The sequence below is a fragment of the Calypte anna genome, chromosome Z (genome assembly GCF_003957555.1).
Source record: "Calypte anna isolate BGI_N300 chromosome Z, bCalAnn1_v1.p, whole genome shotgun sequence".
Classification (NCBI taxonomy): domain Eukaryota; kingdom Metazoa; phylum Chordata; class Aves; order Apodiformes; family Trochilidae; genus Calypte; species Calypte anna.
In genome coordinates this window covers 2,406,151-2,422,612 of record NC_044274.1, presented here as the reverse complement: position 1 = coordinate 2,422,612, position 16,462 = coordinate 2,406,151, and the positions used below count along the sequence as shown (strand labels likewise).

Sequence of the window (16,462 nt, the reverse complement as noted above, 5' to 3'; positions counted from 1 at the left end):
GGTTGGAACTGGATGAGCTTTAAGGTCCTTTCCATCCCAAACTATCCTGGGTTTCTGTGATTCCCTGCTTTTGTGGTTTCTGCTGTTTGGGATGTGCACTTTGGCCAGCTCTACTCAGTGGAGTTCTGAGTAGGATGGCAAAAGCCTCACCAGATGTGAGATAGAAACAGAGCCTGGCATCCACTTCACAGCAGGGTCAAATTCGAGGTCAATCTGGATCACACATCCAGCATCCCAAGGGGGCACCTCAGAAATGTTATGGGTGTCCTTTGGGATAAGCAGAACTCATCTGCCTTCAAGACCCCATGGACACTAAATGCACTTTAAACAAGAGCTGTTCAGGCAGTGTCAATCAGAAGGCACCACAACAGAGATGATTCACTCTGCAGAAACCCTCTGGAGGATGAGAAGGCAAACCCTACCCTCACCTGCAAGTCAGGAAAGAAGGGCACAGGTATTACAAGGGCAGATAGTGATAGGACCAGGGGGAATGGTTTTAAGCTGAAAGAACAGACATTTGGTTTAGATCTTAAGAAGAAATTCTTTGTTGAGAGGGTGCTGAGCCCCTGTGCCAGGTTTCCCAGAGAAGCTGTGGCTGCTCCATCCCTGGCAGTGTCTCAGGTCAGGTTGGATGGGGCTTGGAGCAACCTGGGCTGGTGGGAGGTGTCCCTGACCATGGAGAGGGGTTGGGAATGGATGAGCTTTAAGGGTCCTTCCAACCCATTCCATGATTTTATGATCTGAAAATGCACTTACTTAAAGGGAAGCTTCTCATCATTTGGCTTGATGCAGCGCACGTAGTGGGGGGTGGTGGCATTCAGGGTCTCCATGAGCAAATGCAGGGAGTTACGGAACTGGGAAGACAAAAAAGCCACTGGTGGTGAGGAGAAGACATTGGTGGGTTGAAGGTTTCCAGCTCAATAAGGTCCAAGAGCAACAAGCAATCAAGATTTTACCCAGCTGAACCTCAAATAATTCCAAGGTTGCAGACAGCAGAGCCTCTCTGGAGCCCTGCTGCTCTGCTTGGCTGCCCAAGCAGGGGAAAAAAACAACAAATCCAAACATTCTTTTCTCAAGTTGTGTCAGTTTAAGTACATGGGGGTACAGCCCAGTGAATCCCAGAGTGGCTCCACCCTCCTTAAACAACATCTCAACTGCTTCTAAGTCAAGACTACTTGTGCCTGCTCTTCTAGAGCTGCTCCCAGGTGTCCAACAACAACCAAATGGTCCCCATTAATATGGGAAGATGTCTTTTCTTTCCCAACCCAACAGGTTTTTTTCCTTCCCTCTGCTTCAGACTGAAGCAGCAAGATCTCAGTGGTAAAAATCTACTTGCATACCCTGTTCTCCTGCCATCAACCAACCTTGCTCATGTCATACCTGGTGTCCCACTGTCTTCTTGTGCTCTTTGTTGGCAGCTTTGATCACAGGTCTGGCAGAACGGACGCTGATTTTGGATGATCCCTTTCCCACAGAACTGGTGGATGCAGCATCCTTCTCATCCTGGAATAAGTCTGCCACCATTTGATACTGAAATGAAAGACAACACCTGAGCAGCCTACTCTTCAGTGACTGAACCCACACAAGTCACAATGCTCTGGTCATTTTGTACCCAATTTTACGTCAGGAAGGAGAAAAAAAGGCCAATAAATTGAAAGGAAAAAGTGTTGCCTACATGAAGCACATCAGCAGGACCACTGGGCCTTCTTCATCAGACCTTGAAATGTGCACATGAATCAAATGAGCAGAACTAAAATGTTGTCTCAGACTCCAAACCTCCTGACCATGGGGATACTCTTGCTTCCAAGGTTTTGTTTCAAGGTACTCATCCAGTCCAGAGCATAGCAAATCCCCCAGGAATGGGGTCTTCAAACAAGGAGCAGCCCATGGCCCCAAAGGCACCTTTGATTTTCCAGAGAATTACAGAATAACAGGATTGTCATGGCTGGAGAAGACCTCTAGGATCACTGTGTCCAACTATCAGCATCCCCCCTGAACAAAAGATATTGATCAGTATCTGGAGCACCCACTGGAGCATGTCCTGAAGTTTTTAAAGCCCTCCAGGAATGATGGGGACTCCAGCCCTGCCCTGGGCAGCCTGGGCCAGGCCCTGACAACCCTTGCCAGGGAGAAATTCTTCCCAAGCTCCAATCTAAACCTCCAGCTCAATTCCTCTTCTCCCATCCAAGGAAGGGATTCTGCTCCTGCACTCAGCCCTGGGGAGGCCACACCTCGAGTCCTGTGTCCAGTTCTGGGCCCCTCAGTTTAGGAAGGATATCGAGGTCCTGGAGCAGGTCCAAAGGAGGGCAACCAGGCTGGTGAAGGGACTTGAGCACAGACCCTATGAGGAGAGGCTGAGGGAGCTGGGGGTGTTGAGGCTGGAGAAGAGGAGGCTCAGGGGAGACCTCATCACTTTCTCCAACTCCCTGAAAGGAGGTTGGAGCCAGGGGGGGGTTGGGCTCTTTTCCCAGGCAACTCTCAGCAAGACAAGAGGGCACAAAGGGTCTCAAGTTGTGCCAGGGGAGGTTTAGGTTGGAGAGGAGAAAGAATTTCTTTCTGGAGAGGGTGATCAGACCTTGGAATGGGCTGCCCAGGGAAGTAGTGGATTCTCCGTGTCTGGAGCTCTTTCCAAAGAGCCTGGATGTGGCACTCAGTGCCATGGGCTGGGAACCACGGGGGGAGTGGATCAAGGGTTGGACTTGGTGAGCTCTGAGCTCCCTTCCAACCCAGCCCATTCTGTGATTCTATCCCTTCTTCCTTGGGAGCAGAGCCCGACCCCCCCCTGGCTCCAACTTCCTCTCAGGGGGTTGCAGAGAGTCAGAAGTTCTCCCCTCAGCCTCCTCTTCTCCAAACCCAACATTCCCACTTCCCTCAGCTCCTCACAAGTTCTCCAGAACCTTCTCCTTGTGCTCCAGACCTTTCCCCAGCTCCCTTGCCCTGACACAAGCCAGGATGCTGGTGGCCTTCTTGGCCACCTGGGCACACCCTGGCTCCTCTTCAGCTGATTCAACCAACACCCCCATGTCCTTTTCTGCCCGGCAGCTTTCCAGACACTTCTCCCCAAGCCTGGAGCTGTTGGGACCAAAAATTAAAGACCCCCCAGCACTTCCTTTAATACTTTAAACTATTTTATTTTTCTTTAAGAGGAAGGATCTTCAATTTTGCATTTGGCTGGGGAACTTGATTCCTAAGGAATCCACACTAAATCTGCTCTGGTCAACAGAACAGTTCAATTTTGACATTTTGACCCCAGTTCTGCACCCACACTAGTTCCAGCTCCAGCTGTGCTTCTATTCCAACAGCAATTCCTTAAATATGGAAAAAAACCCCCACTGTCACCAAGCTGAACTGGGTGACACTCGCCAAAGCCTCCCAAGATGCCATCCCAGGAGGATGCAGATCACCAGCAATACCCACGCTGGAGCACCCATGGGAGAGGATCCCAGCACTCCACATTCATCTGCTGGACACATCCATGCCAAAAGCATGAAAACAAGGCAGTACTGCACTCCACTGCCTCTTCCCTCCATCCCAAGCTCCTCTGAAAGCTGAGCTGAGTATATTTCCATTAAAATCCCAAGCAGAGTGCTGAGATTTACCACTTCATGGACATGAACACACAGCTCCCTGATGGAAAGGGCTGCCTGGCTCTCTGCAGCATCTCTGCACTAAGGAATATTTCCAGCCCTTGTCCCACAGGCTGCTTGCACAGCTTGGAAACACAGCAGCCTAAATACTACTGAGAAAAGAAAGTGTTTGCATTGCATTAGCAAATTGCTTGCAGGCTCCAGGACAGCTTCTGCTAAAGATTTCCTCCATACTCAGAGTTTTATTTTTTATCCCTGTAGCACTCTCATTTAGTACCAGAATAAAGACTTCTGTCTTTTTTGCCTAAATCTCTTCCCCTCCCCCAAAAAGAAGACATCCTGAGAGCTACTGTAGTTCATGGCATGCTACTGTCTTGGGTGCTTTGACTCCTACAAACATGGGATGTTTGGGTGGATTGTGCTTGATGCTGGAAGGTGTGGCCTCCAATTCACCACCTGTAACTTCAGGCTTCAAAGCATCTTCCCAGTGCACAGCTGGGAGTGCCATGAAATCACTGAATGGTTCATGTTGGAAGGGATCTTTAAAGGTCACCTTGATCCAACCCCCCTGCAAGAAGCAGGGAGAGATTCAACTTTTAACAAGGGCAGGGAGTGACAGGACAAGGGGTAATGGTTTTAAACGGGAAAAATGGGAAATTGAGATGAGATTTTAGGAAGGAATTCTTGAATGTGAGGGTGCTGAGCCCCTGTGCCAGGTTTCCCAGAGAAGCTGTGGCTGCCCCATCCCATCTCAGGTCAGGTTGTATGGGGCTCGGAGCAACATAAGGTGTCCCTCACATGTCCCTGCACATGGATGGTCTTGGAAGTGTCTTCCAACCCTATTCTGGGATTTTCTTTCTGAAAGAGGAGAGATTTAGATTGGATCTTAAGAAGAAATCCTTGAATTTGAGGGTGCTGAGCCCCTGTGCCAGGTTTCCCAGAGAAGCTGTGGCTGCCCCATCCCTGGCAGTGTCTCAGGTCAGGTTGGATGGGGCTTGGGGCAACCTGGGCTGGTGGGAGGTGTCCCTGCCCATGGAAAGGGCTTGGGAATGGATGAACTTTGAGGTCCCTTCCAACCCAACCCATTCCATGATTTTATGACCTGTTATGTTATGATTTTAAGTTAGGTAAGAGCCCCATCCAACCTGACCCTATCCCCAACTCCTCCATCCACTTGCTATTAACACCACAAGCTCTCACTCCTCCACAAACGCTCACTGAGGACCTCAGAGGTGAATTTCCAGGTTGCTTAAAGCAAAACTGGTGTGACTGGGACCTACAGATACTGAAGGACAAGAACAGATCCCTCCTTCCCAGTCAGCAGAGTTCAAACCACTGGTGTGTAACCCATAATTACCGAGGACTGGAAAACCACATCTCACCAGCATTCCAATCACTCTCCTTCAATCAAAGAACATCAACTCTCAGCTCTTTTAGCTGACCAGCAGTAGCAAAACTCATTAGCTGCTTTAGAAAAAGTCTCTTTCACCCTCTTATTGCTGGCAGTAATTGCATTCTAATTAGCAGCAGGCAACTCTGCCTCGGCGGGAGCGCTCGGTGAGGCGGCTGCTGGTGGAGGGGAGGTGATGTCCTCACAGTGTTAAATGGAGTGTTCCCCACACCCTCTGCATTCCCATCCCTTGGGAATACAAAGAGGATTGCACTGAGAAGAAGCTCAACACGAGCCACAGAAGCTCAATATGAGCCCTCAGTGTGTGCTTGCAGCCCAGAAACCAACCATGTCCTGGGCTGCATCAGCAGAAGCACAGACAGAGGTCAAGGGAGGGGATTCTGGGTCCAGTTCTGGAGTCCCGAACACCAGAAGGACACAGAGCTCCTGGAAGGTGTCCAGAGGAGAGGCACTCAAATGCTCAGAGGGCTGAGCACCTCCCTGGGAAGCCAGGCTGAGGGATTGGGCTTGTTCAGCCTGGAGAAGAGGAGGCTCCCAGGTGAGCTCAGAGCAACCTTCCAATATCTGAAGGGGCTCCAAGAAAGCTGGAGGAGGGCTTTGGACACAGGGGGGTAGGGAGAGGAGAAGGGAAATGGGTTAAAACTTGGAGAGAAAGGGGAGATTGAGGTTGGAGATGAGGAGGGAATTCTTGAATTTGAGGGGGTTAGAAACTGGAACAGGTTTCCCATAGAAGCTGTGGCTGCCCCATCCCTGGCAGTGTCTCAGGTCAGGTTGGATGGGGCTTGGATCAACCTGGGCTGGTGGGAGGTGCCCTTGACAATGGAAAGGGGGTGGAACTGGGTGATCTTTAAGGTCCCTTCCAACCCAAGCTGCTCCATGAGTCACACAGGGTTGATCCCAAGAAAAAATGTCTTCATGGCACAGCCTTTTGCAGCACAAATTGAAGTTTTAGGTCCAATGAGGACATGGGAGTGGCCAACATGGCACTGCCTCTCTTCTTGGTTGAAGGGAACTGGGTTGGTTTTGATAGACACAGAAAAAAAATGTTCATTTGTTTCTACCCATGGGGGACACGTGGCAGGGGAGAAGCAAAAATAATTAAAATAAATCAGGAAAAATTAATCTACTGGCCCATGGAGTGAAGAAAAGCAGGAGCAGATGAGGATATGGGGGCTTTGCAGAGGAGGTTGGGGATGCTCCTGTGCTGCTCTTCTACCTGGGACAGCTCAGCATTGGCATTAAAGAAGTGGCTCTAAGGCAGAAGTTCATCAAACTCACCCAAAATGTTCTCACAGCCAAGTGCATTTGAGAATATTTTAAGCTGGAACACAAACACAGATTTTGAGGTCTCCTGCAAAGCCACCACCATCTTGTCTAGACAGTCCTTTTGCCAAGACAGGTTGGACCTTGATGTCCCTTCCAACCTGGCACTCTGTGATCCTCTGAATTCACAGGGTCCTGGCACTTGATCCCAAGGAGCATGAGCTTAGTTTGGATCTTTGGATGAGGCTTGGAGCAACCTGGTCTAGTGGAAGGTGTCCCTGTCCATGGCAGGGGGGTTGGAAGTGGATGGTCTTTAAGTTCTTTCAACCCAAACCAGTCTGGGATTTTATGACAAAATCTTGTTTAATAGGAATGCCAGCAAGCATGATCCTCAGGCTAATTTGCTCATGTCATCTCTTGGCAGCTCTACAGCAGCTGGAATGCCTTGGAGACATGCCAGCACTTTAAAAATAACCCTGTTTTTTGCACACTAATCATTAAAGACATCAGAAGTTGCAGGTTTGGAAAGGCTTTTTCAGGTGCACCATCACCACAACGGAGGAGAGCAGAGGACCATGCATATCCACACCTGGCTGCAATCACAACCCCCAGCAGCCTCATCCTTCCTCTTCCCACTTATTTCCTTCCTCCACACCTCATTTATTTCCCTTTTTTTGCTGCTGTTCATGGAGATGCCTCCAATGGTCCTTCCAGTGTGAAGCTCCCACCTGGGGAAGCAGAAGTGCTGAATATCTCCTGCCTCAAGCTCTTACCTTGCTGGCTTTGAGGATGTTGATCTGTTCCTCATACACAGTGTCCCTGTTCTTCTCCAGAAATCCCTCACTCTGGTATTCCACCTAGCAGGAAATAAAGGAAAAAAGTTATGAGGGTAAAGTGCAGCCATAGAGGGAGAAGGTGCTGTATCCCACCACTTCCCAGCTGTTGGAGCTCAGCTGGAAGACCTGAGAGGGAAAAGGAGGGGGAGTATGACATAAAACTCTGATTTCAAGGTCACTTTTCATCAAATCAAGAGAGTCTGAAGGAAAGCAAAATTCTTTCTGCAAACACAGATTGTTTCTTGGTGATTTAAGCGCTCTGTGTAGGACTCAACCACACTTCTATAGAAACCAGGGGCAAAAATGCAAAGTCAAGTTCTTCTGTTCACTCCTGAACTCCTTGTAAGATCAATAAACCTCAAAAGATGCCCTGGCTATGTCTCTTGTAGGTCTCCTGGTTTTGAAACTGGAGAGGGTTGGGACGCAAAGGAAGAATTTAGTAAGGACAGAAGAAAATTTTAGTTTACTTTTTGGACTTGAAGCTGAAATAACTGACCACAAAGACAAAGCAACAACAACAAAAAAGGAAAACTTGAGATGGTTGTGAAAGCTAAAAGTGCAAAACACATCCCTAAGGAAAGGTGAGGATCAACCTTTGCCATGAGAAGTGCAACTCACATCCAGGGTAAAACTGGATATGAGGAACACCTGGATGGGATCACAGCACTTAAATGTGGTCTGGCTCCATGGACATGTCTCCAGGTTGGCCTTACATTTTCCTTTCTAAAAAAGGTGTGGTTTGGATAGCTGCAAACTTTCACTATTATTTGCTGCTGTGATGCCTGTTCCATCAGGGTTCAAAGAGAGCTGGAGCCTACGGATGAGATCCTACAGCATCAGCCACTGGGATTTAGAGTCCACCAGTTGACATCTTCTCCTGGTGGGATAAACCCAGGGTGAACATCTCAGGTACTCCTCCACACCATGCCTGCCTGATGCTCACAGCTTCTGCTCTTCAGAAAAAAAAAATTCCTATTTCTGATATGTTTTCTGAAATTCACTTTGCTGCAGCTTTGAGGAAGAGGATTTGTCTCTCCTCTAGAAATTCCAGTTTTGAAGCTTAGCACAACAGTTTGGAGGCTGAAGTCATCACAGAATGGTTTGGGTTGGAAAGGAGCTTAAAGATCATCCATTCCCAACCCCTTTCCATGGGCAGGGACACCTCCCACCAGCCCAGGTTGCTCCAAGCCCCATCCAACCTGACCTGAGACACTGCCAGGGATGGGGCATCCAAGCTGACTTAGGTCTGAACTCCCAACCAGAACCACCTCCTGGGTGCTACAAACTAATTTTCCTTCACAAGGCTCTTTTTTTCCCCTCTGTACCTTCCCAATTTCTGCATTTAATTCCCAGCACATGCAAGAGGGTCTCCCAGTTACCTTATCAGCAAAGTGGAGGATGATGAAGGAGGTGTTGGACATGCGAGGCTTCTGGAAGTGGTGGCTGCAGGCGTGGCGGTCATAGAGCTTCTGAGCCCAAGTCTGGTCAGTGCCTTTGGGAACCTGGACAGGGAAAAAAAACCAGGAAATTTGTCTCCTCACCACTCCAATCTATTTTAAAGCTTGAGAAGAGCCTGGGCTTCCTCTGCTCCATGTTCCCCTGGATGTGATGTGCTGATTTTAAAGTCATATAAAAACTGAGGGTGTGAGGTAAGGATTCTGTCAGGGATTCTTCTGAAAGAGACAACTTCCATCTATCTGCTCATGGAGCTGAAATCCCCCTGGATTTCAGGGATGGGATATTCTGATTTCTGATGTTCAAACAAACCCATCAATCCAGACAAGGAAAACACATTTGCTCAGATCCCCAAGTCCACTGCAATGCAGAGAAACAAGGAGCATTGAAACCTGGTCTGCTAGGAGAGGCTTCAGTGTTCCTGAACATGTGAGGACAGAAGAAAATTTTATTTTACTTTATGCATTTGAAGCTGAAATAACTGACCACAAAGACAAAGCAACAACAACAAAAAAGGAAAACTTGAGATGGTTGTGAAAGCTAAAAGTGCAAAACACATCCCTAAGGAAAGGTGAGGATCAACCTTTGCCATGAGAAGTGCAACTCATATCCAGGGTAAAACTGGATATGAGAAACACAAAAGGAGACAGGGAAGGTTAAAGAGGATGTTTGGAACAGGGTAAGGAAACACATTTGGACCTTGGACAGCTTTACATGACAGCAACGTGCCAGAAAACACAAGATGGAGCCACCAGAGAGTTTGAGAACCTGATGGTTTTATGTTGATTTCCTTGCTACCCTCAAGGAGTCCATTCTTATTCCAAGGGTATTCCCTGTGGGAATCCTGAGCAGACCAGGGAGATAACTGGAGGCTGGACCAATAACCTCCAGGAGCCCTCTCCCAGCTTCCTAATTCTACAACAGCTTCCAACTCTGAAGATGTCAAAGCTGTTTAGAAACCTCCCCCAAACCCACAGGTAACCTAAAGCCCTCTCTCCTCAGAGATAAGTGGCTTATGGTTTGCTTCCATGGGTCAGGTTTAATCCTTACAACTCCAATTCCCATCTGAGAGCTCTTTCTTTCCTTGCCAATTTCTATTTCAACCCTGTCTGCTCCTCCTCTGCTCAAGACTCTCATTCGACCTTCATTAGCTGAACTGCTTCAGCACATACCCAACCACCCCCTCCCCAACCTCACATTAAAGACTTAAAAAAAAAAAAAAAAAAAAAGAAAATCCATACTGTGAAGCTAGAACACTTGTGCTGAGGTTTCATTATGCTGCCAGATCCCCCTCAATGCCTTTTGGAGTCCCAGAATATATTTTCTTTCCATTGTAGGTCCTCACCAGATGATTTCTAATTTCTCTTGACCTGCTTCCCCCCCTCCAACACCCCCTGAGAGGTGAAATGCTGCTGGTGGTGATGTGGGGGTGAAGGTTTTCATCCCTAAATTGGTGCTTTCAGTTGACAGGTTTTGCTGACATGTCCATCAAGCTGGAAAAGGTTTGCAGGTTATTATCAAAAAAGCCAATTACAGGACTTGTAATAAAGGCCTGAGCTTGATGTCAGCATCACCCACTGACAGGTAAATACCCAGATAATTGACATGGGATGTGGGAGGAGAACAGATCTTGTGTTTCTCTTCTTTGGGGTCCAAAAAGCATGGAGGAAAAAGGTAACAGCAGGCAAATCTTCAGCCAAGTTGCCTATACTCTCCTGGTGTAACTCCACCCCATTCAGTGTCACCAGCAGCCACCACTGCTGGGTCCCTCAGACAGGAGCAAAGGGCATTAGCAGCCAAAAATGTCCCTGTGGTCCCCACAACAGCCAAGAGCTGGATCAAGCCTGAAGAATTTAACAGGTTTCAGAGTGCAGGGACCAAACAAAATGGTGCAGGGTATCAAGGAAATCACAAACCTGTCATGGTTGGAAAAGAGCTCCAAGATCATTGTGTCCAACTGTCAACATCCTCCCCAAAAATAAAATTTAGAGATATCAATATCCATATCACCCACTGGAGCACGTCCTGCAGTGCCTCACCCACATGGCTTTTCAATCCCTCCAGGGATGGGGACTCCACCACCTCCCTGGGCAGCCCATTCCTACACCTGACTGCTCTCTCAGGCAGGAAATACATCCTCAGAGCTGGGCTAAACCTCCCCTGGTGCAACTTCAGCCCATTGCCTCTATTCCTAGGAGGCCTGACCTTCATTATCTGACCTTCTCCTGAGCCAGCCCTGGCTCAGATGTGATTTTCAGGGCATTACATTAATTTATTCTCATTTTTAAGGAGTCTTCCCAAGTCTGGATTCCAAAAGGGCAAAGCACCAACTTATTTGGATGTGCAAGTTGGGACAGCACCACAGTGCCTGGGAAGGTGACCCTGTCACATGGAGGAGATCATCCCCCCCTTGACATGTCACCTCACTTCCAGACAAGTCACACATCTCCCTAAATCCCAAGAGGGATTTAGTTTAAATAATGGATGCTCAAACTTTCCCTCTGATGCAATGTGACACTCCTGCTGGGCTGATGGATCACAGAATCATCATGGTTGGAAAGGACCTTCAAGATCACTGAGTCCACCCCTCAGTCCTACACCACCTTAGCACTAAATCACCCCCAAAACACCACTTCCACCTGTTTTTTGAACACCCCAAGGAATGGTGACTCCACCACCTCCCTGGGCAGCCTGTTCCAATGCTTCACCACTGTTTCAGTGAAGAAATTTTCCCTAATGTCTAATCTGAACCTCCCCTGATGCAACTTGAACCCATTTCCTCGTGTGTCTGATCAACTATAGCAGCAGGATAAAACCCAAATTGGATACTGACCCTTCTATGGGCAAGTGGTGGGGTTAGAGACCTCCTAAAGTCCTCCCCAGCTAAATGTTGTTTTGGTTTTTTGATTCCATGAGATCCCACAGAGCACCTAGCCATGAGAACCACATGCACCTGAAGGATGTTTCCCCTCTGGAACCTTTCCTAAAAAAATCAAAATGTCAGTGAAGAGGTGGGGATGGTTCTCTTTACCTTGCACTCCTCATCCAGCAGGTCCAGGATACCAAGTTTTGCCTCTATCAGGTCTATGCAGGGCTGGTTATCATAAAAGTCTATGAGAGTCCAAGGGATTTCTTCCTTCATGTACTCTTCTTGTTCCAGCTTAAACACATGCTGAGAATGGAAAAACACCCCAATTACTGACCAAGACCCCAGCCAGCCCCTTCCCTGTTCCCCCACTTGGAACTGAGCTTTCCCTCAGCACATCCAAAAGCTTTAGGTGCCCTTAGAGCTTTCCCTCAGCACATCCAGAAGCTTTAGGTGCCCTTAGAGCTTTCCCTCAGCACATCCAGAAGCTTTAGGTGCCCTTAGAGCTTTCCCTCAGCACATCCAGAAGCTTTAGGTGCCCTTAGAGCTCTCCCTCAGCACATCCAGAAGCTTTAGATGCCCTTAAGAGTTGTCCCTCAGCACATCCAGAAGCTTTAGGTGCCCTTAGAGCTCTCCCTCAGCACATCCAGAAGCTTTAGGTGCCCTTAGAGCTTTCCCTCAGCACATCCAGAAGCTTCAGGTGCCCTTAGAGCTTTCCCTCAGCACATCCAGAAGCTTCAGGTGCCCTTAGAGCTCTCCCTCAGCACATCCAGAAGCTTCAGGTGCCCTTAGAGCTTTCCCTCAGCACATCCAGAAGCTTTAGGTGCCCTTAGAGCTCTCCCTCAGCACATCCAGAAGCTTTAGGTGCCCTTAGAGCTTTCCCTCAGCACATCCAGAAGCTTTAGGTGCCCTTAAGAGTTGTCCCTCAGCACATCCAGAAGCTTCAGGTGCCCTTAGAGCTTTCCCTCAGCACATCCAGAAGCTTCAGGTGCCCTTAGAGCTCTCCCTCAGCACATCCAGAAGCTTTAGGTGCTCTCAGAGCTTTCTAGAAGCTCTGCCATTTACAGTGTAGAATCTGGCAAGGAAAAGAAAAGAATTACAGTAGGAAACCATGGGGCAGGGAAAAAAAAAAAAAAACAAGCTTAAAGTGACTTTCAGTGGAGAACTAAAGCTGTCACAACATTTATGTGGGAGCCTTAGATTGAAATGGCAATGACACAGATATCTCCTGGGTTGAGAAAAATCCCTCCTCTGATTAAAGCAGGGAGCTGCAAGCTGGAGCCCCCAGTTGGGAGCAAAGCTTCACAAAAAGCACCCATTGTCCTTGAAGGGATATCAGCAGCACCATCTGAGTGAGTCAGGAACATTGCTATTGCAGCTTCTTGACCTCTGCCCAAGCAGATAAATTGCCTCTGGCTCTGAGACTCCCCAAATATATTTTTTAATTATTTTTTTCAAAGCCACTTTTTATTTTTTTCCTTCAAAGACAGCTTATAAAAAAACATTTCAAACGTGTCCTCTCAGAGTTTGAATTCAGACACTTCAGAAGGGAGAACTGGATGCAGTAAGACACAAGCAATGCAAACCCAATCCATAATTTACTTCTCATTTTTTAGCAGCAGGGATCTGATGCATTTGAGACACTGCAAATGTTCAAGGGACTGGATTCCAGAGAGCCAAATGATTCCACAGTACTTAGCTCCTCAAATTTCACTCTGTATCCTGAAACTAATCAGTTGGATGTTTGTTTTTTTTCCCTGCTGTAAGCAGGGAAAGCAGATCCCTTAGTGGTTTCATTTCTAGTGCAGGTAAGCACTTGTATAGAATAAAACAGAAGTAGCTCAGGTCTGGGTGAGGTGTGTCCAAGTTAAAAACTGAGGAGTGTGTCCAATCCTGATATTTAATACAGTTTCCATCACAAAGGTTTAAGGCTCACTGAATGGGCAGGTTCCCACCTGTGCTTTGTCTCACCCTGGAAATCAGGACTTGGCACAAACCTATCCAGGTTTTAGCCAAAAGCAACTTGGCAAACTTTCTGCTTCTTCAAAACCCTTGGTCAAGCCTTTGCAGAAGTCAACCTGCTGCCACTCTCAAGCTTATCAACCAAGCAAGCAGCATTTTTTACTAGATAGGAACATTTAGTGCAATTCCAACACAGATTTTTTGCCTGGGAGAGAGGGTATCCCATGGTCTACATTCCTGTTGGCTTTGCAATCCAACCAGGATGGAGATAAAAGGCAGAAAAAAAGACTCCAACCTTGGTAACTTTTCCTGCTAAGTTTGATGGGATGTTTCCAAGCTGACCTTACCGAGTTGAACTGCTGCTGGAGCTTCTCATTGGCATAGTTGATACAGAACTGTTCAAAGCTGTTCACTTCAAAAGTTTCAAACCTGAAAAAAAAAAAAAAAGAATAAATCAGCATCCAGCAGCATCTCCCAAATCTCCTCCTCTCTGCCACGGTGCCATCTGCATGATGGGGAACATGAGTTATTCAACTATCTCCTCACATTCCTCTTCTCCCAGATCTCCTCCAAATTTCCATCATTCCTTGCTACAACTTGAGGGATTTGAGGGAACTCTTCAGCTACACACAAATGAGATGGTTTGGGATGACTGTTAAGCCCAGCAGTGCTGAGATGAGAAATGTCACAGCCTCTCAGGGGGAAAAATAATATGAAATATTAAGTCCAAATATCCTCACTGCAAAGGTGATGGAGCAACAGTAGCTGCTGCCTTAAAAGACCCAACATGGTCTGTTTATGTAATTCAGTAGAGCAGAAAAAGAAGGAATTAAATTCATAGAATCACAGAATGGCTCAGGTTAGAAGGGAATTTAAAGATCTACTCCAACCCCCCTGCCATTGGGATGTCCCTCAACTGCACAAGGTTAAATTAATAATTATAGCTTCTGGACTACATCCCTCATAGTGTGAAAATTAAACAAAAAAAAACAACTTCAGGAAGGCAGAGGAAAAGAGGGTGCTTTCACCTCCAACACCTTCCTTGGAGGGAGTTTGGTTTTCCCCTGGTTGATCCCTCCCTTTACCAGGGCTTCCAAAGCTCCCCTGGCAGAAACATCAAGCCAATCATTCCAGGGGCCAACTTGAAATCAAGCTCAAAACTGGCTTCCCAGTCACAATCAGAAAAGAAAAATATCCACACTTTTAATAACCCAAACTCCAGGCAAGCAGCAAAAATGCCAGCAGAGCCCCCAGGGTGGTGGAAGCTGAAACATGCAACACCCAGGGATGGGCAGACAGGGCTGCTTTTAAAAAAAAAAGACATTTTTCAGCTACCACAGGGAATGATGTGATTTTTATTTCTATTTTTAAAGCACAGTTGGAAGGGGGAGAGGGAAAAAAAAAGCCTCAGACACACGACTGGAAGGATTAAAGAAAGGGAAGAAGTGGCAATGCTCCCTTATGCTTAAGGAATAAGCTGCTGTAATGAGAAATGAGCAGTGAAATAATTGCTGGATAAGAGGTGCTGGCAGAACAGTCTCAAAGCACTCAAAAAAATAAAGCCCCTTTTTCCCCCCCCCCAGAAGCAGATTTTCTGGTGCTTCCCAGGCTGGGATCCACATGATGGGAGTTCTATGTTGGGTATTGCCAAGGTGGTAATGCTCTGCCCATGTCAAATATCTGAACCCCTGGGCAAAGGCAACATCAAAATGCAAAAGGAAATGGGGAATGGGATGAAGTAGCCACTTTTGTGCTTTTAGAAGCCTCAAAGCCTCCCAGAAAACCTGGAGCCACTCCCTTCTCTGCTTGCCCTGAGGCTGGCATTGCCACCAGAGCTGGTGCAGCCTTTGCTGAGCCCCAAAAATGAAGAATATTTAAGATGAAACACATGGCAACAGGCTGAGTGATCCCAGGATGGCTGAGGTGGGAAGGGAGCTCAGAGCTCATCTCCTCCAAGCTCCCTGCCATGCCCAGGGACACCTCTCATCCAGACAAGGATGCTCCAAGCTTCATCCAACCTGGCCTTGAACACCTCCAGAGAGGGGGCAGCCACAGCTTCTCTGGGCAATCTCTTCCAGAGTCTCAGCACCCTCCTGCTGAAGAACTTCTTCCTCAGATCCAGCCTCAACCTCTTCTCCTGCACTTTCAAACCATTTCCCCTTCTCCTGTGGCTGGACACTCTTGGGAAAAGTCCCTCTGCAGCCTTCCTGGAGGTTCCCTTCAGGAATTGGAAGGCAGCTCTGAGGTCCCCATGGAGTCTTCTCTTCTCCAGGCTGAACAATCCCAGCTCCCTCAGCCTCTCCTCACAGCAGAGCTGCTCCAGCCCCTGGGGCATCTTTGGGGCCTCCTCTGGACTCATTCCAACAGATCCATGTCCTTCTCCTACTGGGGACACCAGACCTGGGCTGGGGTCTCTCAAGTGTAGAGTAGGAGAGAATTCCCTCTCTTGACCTCCTGGCCATGATCCTCTTGATGCATCCCAGCTTCTGAGCTCCCTGCTGGCTCCTGGTGAGCTTCTCACTGATGAACACCTCCAAGTCCTTCTCTTCAGGGCTGCTCTCAACCCCCCCTGTGCCCATCTTGGGGCTGCCCTGACCCATGTGCTGGACCTTGCACTTGGACTTGTAGAATTTGCAGCTGACACTGACCCATTTCTCCAGCCTGTTAAGGTCTCTCTGGATGAGTGATGAAATCATGGTGTCCTTCAAAGGCTCCCATGGTGCTTGATCTTGGTTGCTCACACCAAGCAGATGGGTGACTTCAGTTCTTGTAGCTAAAAGGACATAATTTTCCCAGGATTCCTTGGAAAAAATCAAATCCTGTGGGTTCATGAGCAGAGCAGCAGGGTCAGAAAAGATTTCATTAAAGAGGAGCTGGAGAGGCAGAGCAAGGTAGGGGGAAAAACACACCAAGAGTGGGGGTAGAAAAGGAAAAGATCTTGGAGCGGAAATTCTTGTTTTCTGCTTCAGAGCCACCAGATGGGACTGATGAACCTCTTGGCAAGTGCTCGCTGGGGGCAGAGCATCTGTACAGCATCAGCTCCATGGGAGGTGTAACAAAGTCACTAATGACTCTAATGACC

General features: G+C 47.8%; 1 protein-coding gene across 1 annotated transcript in view; it reads right to left on the bottom strand.

Moving 5' to 3' along the window:
• MYO5B (myosin VB) overlaps positions 1 to 16,462 on the bottom strand; it is a 123,142-nt gene that overhangs the window by 47,886 nt on the left and 58,794 nt on the right. The window contains exons 11-16 of the mRNA XM_030467534.1: positions 13,728 to 13,809; positions 11,584 to 11,724; positions 8,477 to 8,599; positions 7,035 to 7,118; positions 1,381 to 1,530; positions 757 to 854 (exon numbers count right to left, since the gene is read on the bottom strand). Coding sequence (XP_030323394.1) covers positions 757 to 854; positions 1,381 to 1,530; positions 7,035 to 7,118; positions 8,477 to 8,599; positions 11,584 to 11,724; positions 13,728 to 13,809 — 678 coding nt within the window. The remainder of the gene's footprint in view (positions 1 to 756; positions 855 to 1,380; positions 1,531 to 7,034; positions 7,119 to 8,476; positions 8,600 to 11,583; positions 11,725 to 13,727; positions 13,810 to 16,462) is intronic.